General features: G+C 38.3%; 1 protein-coding gene across 1 annotated transcript; it reads right to left on the reverse strand.

Annotated features, from left to right (window-relative positions):
* Positions 1-1,809: 1,809 nt before the first annotated feature.
* LOC118836154 (biogenesis of lysosome-related organelles complex 1 subunit 2-like) lies at positions 1,810-3,719 on the reverse strand. The gene is made up of 2 exons (XM_036743513.1): positions 3,686-3,719; positions 1,810-2,066 (listed from the first exon to the last, which is right to left on the reverse strand). The coding sequence occupies exons 1-2, from the start codon at positions 3,717-3,719 to the stop codon at positions 1,810-1,812; spliced, it is 291 nt and encodes a 96-aa protein (XP_036599408.1).
* Between the last annotated feature and the right edge of the window lie 691 nt (positions 3,720-4,410).

The raw sequence follows: 4,410 nt of genomic DNA on the forward strand, positions 1-4,410 counted from the left end.
TCTCCTGAATACTCTCTCCTCTTTGGATTTTTGTGGTGCTGCTCTTTCTTGATTCTTTTCTTACCTGTCAGATTACTTCTTCATTTCCTTGTCAGACCATAATCTATATCACCACCTTCTAATTGTGAGTATACCCTAGAGTTTCATCCTGGACTTTTTCTCTTAGACTTTGTCTCTCCGTCTCTCTATCTGTCTGTCTCTCTCTCCTGATCATCTCTGTGATTATAACTTCTACCTCACCCCTATCTCCAGACTCCCACAGGATTGAAATTTGGGGTGTGCAGAACTTGGGGCCACTTTGTGGGAGATGACACCACAGCCTTTGTGGACCAGAAAAGCCATTGTTATACTTAGATACTTTAGAAATTAAAGAGTTAATTCCACTCAACCCTGAGGACATTGTAAATCTGAAAGCACTACATAAATATGAGTGATTACTATTATTAAAGGAATAAACAAAGGGGTGAAACATTCATTCAAGCTACTGCTTGCTGCCTCAAATGCTTTATGAAAAAATAATATTAATAGTTAATATTTACATTACACTTTAAAGTGAAAAAGCACTTTAAAAATGTTCTCTAATTCAATTTTCACAATAACCTTGGAAACAGACACTATTATTATGTCCATTTTAAGATGAGGAGTCTGGGAGAGATATAGATTAAATAACTTGCCCATGATCACACAGAGAATTGTGTCTGCAACTGCTCCGTCCACTGAGTATCCATCTACTTGCTTCTAAACAAGTGCGTGTCCTAGTAGAATTTTGATTTCAATGGAAAATTCAGAGTGAGTTCTATTTACACTGAAGGAGCATTAGCTATAGAGTAAAATGAGTGATGACTAATTAGGATGTCACATTTACATAGCGCTTTACAAAGTGTTTGGAAACTGAGACTCAGAGAAGATACTTACCTTCTAACCTCTGAAAACATACGGTTATCAAGTAACAAAAGCAAGATTCAAACACAGATCTTCTGACTCCAAGTACAGTACTATAGTAGTTTAGTGAGAAAGGCAGTGGATTAGTTCCCTGTGCTGCATAAATGAATGGGAACAAAATAAAACAATTAAGTTTGTTGTCATAAATAATCATAACTTTTTACATCTTAAAGGAAACCATTTAATATGCATTGTTTTTCTGCAATCACTTGTTTCACATAACTTAGCACTGAGTTCACAAAATTTTGACACATATTCTTTAATCTATCATAAAACTACAATTTATCACAGTAGATATTAAAAATTTTTTTAAAACCCTATTTTTCCAAGTCTAGCCTTGAATGTAGGTTTTCAGTGGAGTTTAAATTAGACCAGTCCCAAGGACATTAAGCTATGTTTATTTCTACCTTTTGCATAAGTTTCTTGACTTTAGTGGCGTGGGGTAAGTCATGCTTCAATATTTCTTTTTTCTTTCAGGGTCAAAGTCCACCTTTATTATTTAAGTTCAAGAAGAGGTTGTGTAGGGTGGGGGTGAGGGACTAGGGGGAGGGAAGAAGGGAGGAAACAGGGAGATGAGAGCCTCCCATCTGTGTCTGCTCTAGACCGAGTTGATCCTGATTTCTGAGCCTTGGTTCAGGGCACACAAGGAAGCATATGATAAGATGAGCTTCCAGGGGGTACAGGTTTAGGAAAACATGGGGGGGTGGCCAGAGTTACACATCCAACCAGAGGTGGGGGCTGGGTTTCTCCTTGGGTCAGCACCCCACTTCTTTTTAGGAATTGATGCAGAGTCATAAGTTCCATCCCACTTATTTCAGTTCTTATAAAACATTCTTGTAGTTAAAGTCTTTGTGCTAAAGAATTCTTTCATCGACTCTCTAACTTCTTGTATTTTGCTTCTAGTTTCTTTGAATACACATCCAACTTGTAGGCTGCCTGCTCAAGAGCTGCTACTTGCTCCTCAATCAGAGTGATCTGATCCAGATAAAGCTGAAGTGCTGCATATTTCTGTTTTAAGGCCTTTAGGTTTCTACTTATGTTTACTGCAGTATCTTTCATTTCTAGGTACTTCAAGCTAGTCAGTTTGTTCACATTTTCCAGAATTTTATAGTCTTCACTAGTGGCTGTTAGCTCACCCATCAGGTAGCCATTTTGGAGAACAGGTCCTGGGACAGCCCCATAATGTCAGCCTCATCAGGCTCCCTGGCCTCCTTGGCCATCTCCACCATGGCATTGTCTAGGCTGGGGAAGAGAGGAAGGAGAAAGGGTGGAGGGAAGGATGCAGATGGGGGAGGAGGGGAAGAGAGAGGGGATAAGAGGGGAGGGGAGAAAAGGGGAAGGATGAATAGTTAGAGAGGGAGATAAGGGGAGGGGCACCATGATTCAATATTTCATCTCAGTTTGGGAATTTCTATAATTCTAGAACCATTTTGCTTCTCAGGACATTAACATGTTAATTAGATTTCATCATTGATGGAGACAAGATTTCTAAACCAACTGGAAGTAAAACATCCCCAAAACAATTTTGGTTGGATGTTTTAGAGTCTGATAAAAATATAAGATCTTACAGGCTCATCTGGGCTTGTTCTAACAATGGTTTTTCTACAGCCTTTAATGAAAAAGTGAGTTCCAGCAATAAAAATTTCCCTTTTCCTTTCTTCAGGACTCTAATCTTTACATTGTCTTGCCTGTACCAAGAATGTTATTTTTTTCTTCCTAACAGATAGCAGTTGCTTTTTACATCTTTTTCTTTCACCTTCAAGAAATCTATGGAGGATCTCTCCAGTTGCCAGGTTCCTCTGAAGGTCTGTTTTATTTTCCTTTGGATTAATTAAGCTGTTTTTACAACAACAGTTTATTAGTTGTTGGTGTTGTTTTTAATTTTAAACTGATTTTCTTTTGTGCTTTGTTTGACCAATACTATTTCATTGTGGTCTTGAATGATCCTTAAAATGCTTTACTTTTCCACATCAACAGCCATTGGAGTATCTCTAAGAGTCATTGAAGTGCTCTGTAAAAGCTACAATTGCCCCTTGCTTTGGTGTAAATTCTTAAAATTACAGAATTAAACACAAAACAGAAGAGAGCAATGAAACATCTGCATATGGCATAAAGTCTAATATTCACCTGACCAAAAAAAAAAACTAAAAGTGAAGAAACTAGGGGCAGCAAGGTGGCACAGTGAATAGAGCACTGGCCTTGGAGTCGGGAGGACCTGAGTTCAAATCTGGACTCAGATACTTGACGCACTTACTAGCTGTGTGACCTTGGGTATGTCACTTAACCCCAATTGTCCTGCCTTCCCTCCCTGCCAAAAAAAAAAGTGAAGAAACTTGCTTACTCTGGTTTCATCTGGTCAGATTCAGACATTCTGCATCAGCTTAGTATCAGTTGAAGCAGACACACTCATGATTATTGCTGTCACAAAATGAAACTAAATAAAAAAAATTATTGCTTGTCCCAAGTAATTTACACACCAATATCTAAGTATCTTTGAAACTTTGGTATATATTCCTTTTTTTTGGTTGAAATATAGTGATTAGAGTGATTGTATATTAGTGATTTCAGACAATCTACTTACTGTTCTTCATACATGATATACCATCCATCTTCCTCGTGCCTTCCCAAAGCTGTTCCCTTACTACTTCCCCGCTCCTGCACCCCTCCACCATACTGGAATCCTTTAGCTCCTCACATTCATCTCTTGGAATATTTAGCTTCCTTCAAGAGTCTCCTCTGGTACCAACTCCTATATGAGATCTTTTCCTGATCCTCATCGTCATTAGAACTATTTCTATCCCCCGTTACTTTGCATATGCTTTGAATTGATTAATCTATCCATATGTTGTATCTCCCCGGTATGATGAAAGTGACTTGAAGGTAGTAGCTCTTCTTTATTGTCTTTGCACCCTTGTGCCTAACAGATTATCTTCTACAAAGTAGGTGGTATCTTAATTGAATGGGTTGGGTAGGTGGTGTAGTTGATAGAGTCTTGGGCCCGAAGTTCAAATACAGCCTCACATGCTTACTAACTGTACGACTCTAAGGAAGTCACTTAGCCTCTATTTGCCTCAGTTTCCTCATCTGTAGATGGGGATAATAATAGCACATACTTCCCCAGGTTGTTATCACGAAGAAATGAGATTAGACTTGTAAAAAGCATGGCACAATGCCTAGTATATCGTAGGTGCTATATAAATGTTAGCTAATAGTAATGGTTTATGTGGTTATTTTTAAAGAATCTATTCTTATAGAAAAAAGCCATAATTGGCTGTATCATGGGACTTTTTCATACCTTCTGCAGTTATCCCTGTACCGTAATGTGGGATTGAACCACTCACATAGATACTAGAATTGCAAGCTTGGTGTCTTTGAAAAAATGAATAACTTCTCTGGGGCTAGCCACCATTAAATCATCACAAAGCATATTCACAGTTCCAGCTCCAAAAGGCTCAATTCTCTCCATTT

The sequence above is a fragment of the Trichosurus vulpecula genome, chromosome 2 (genome assembly GCF_011100635.1).
Source record: "Trichosurus vulpecula isolate mTriVul1 chromosome 2, mTriVul1.pri, whole genome shotgun sequence".
Classification (NCBI taxonomy): Eukaryota; Metazoa; Chordata; class Mammalia; order Diprotodontia; family Phalangeridae; genus Trichosurus; species Trichosurus vulpecula.

Excerpts from the sequence above, each read along its gene's own strand:
- LOC118836154 (XM_036743513.1), bottom strand. The coding sequence starts at position 3,719 with ATGAGGATCAGGAAAAGATCTCATATAGGAGTTG. Across the intron at positions 2,067-3,685 it reads AAGATCTCATATAGGAGTTG|CCACTAGTGAAGACTATAAA; the intron begins GTACCAGAGGAG and ends GTGAGCTAACAG.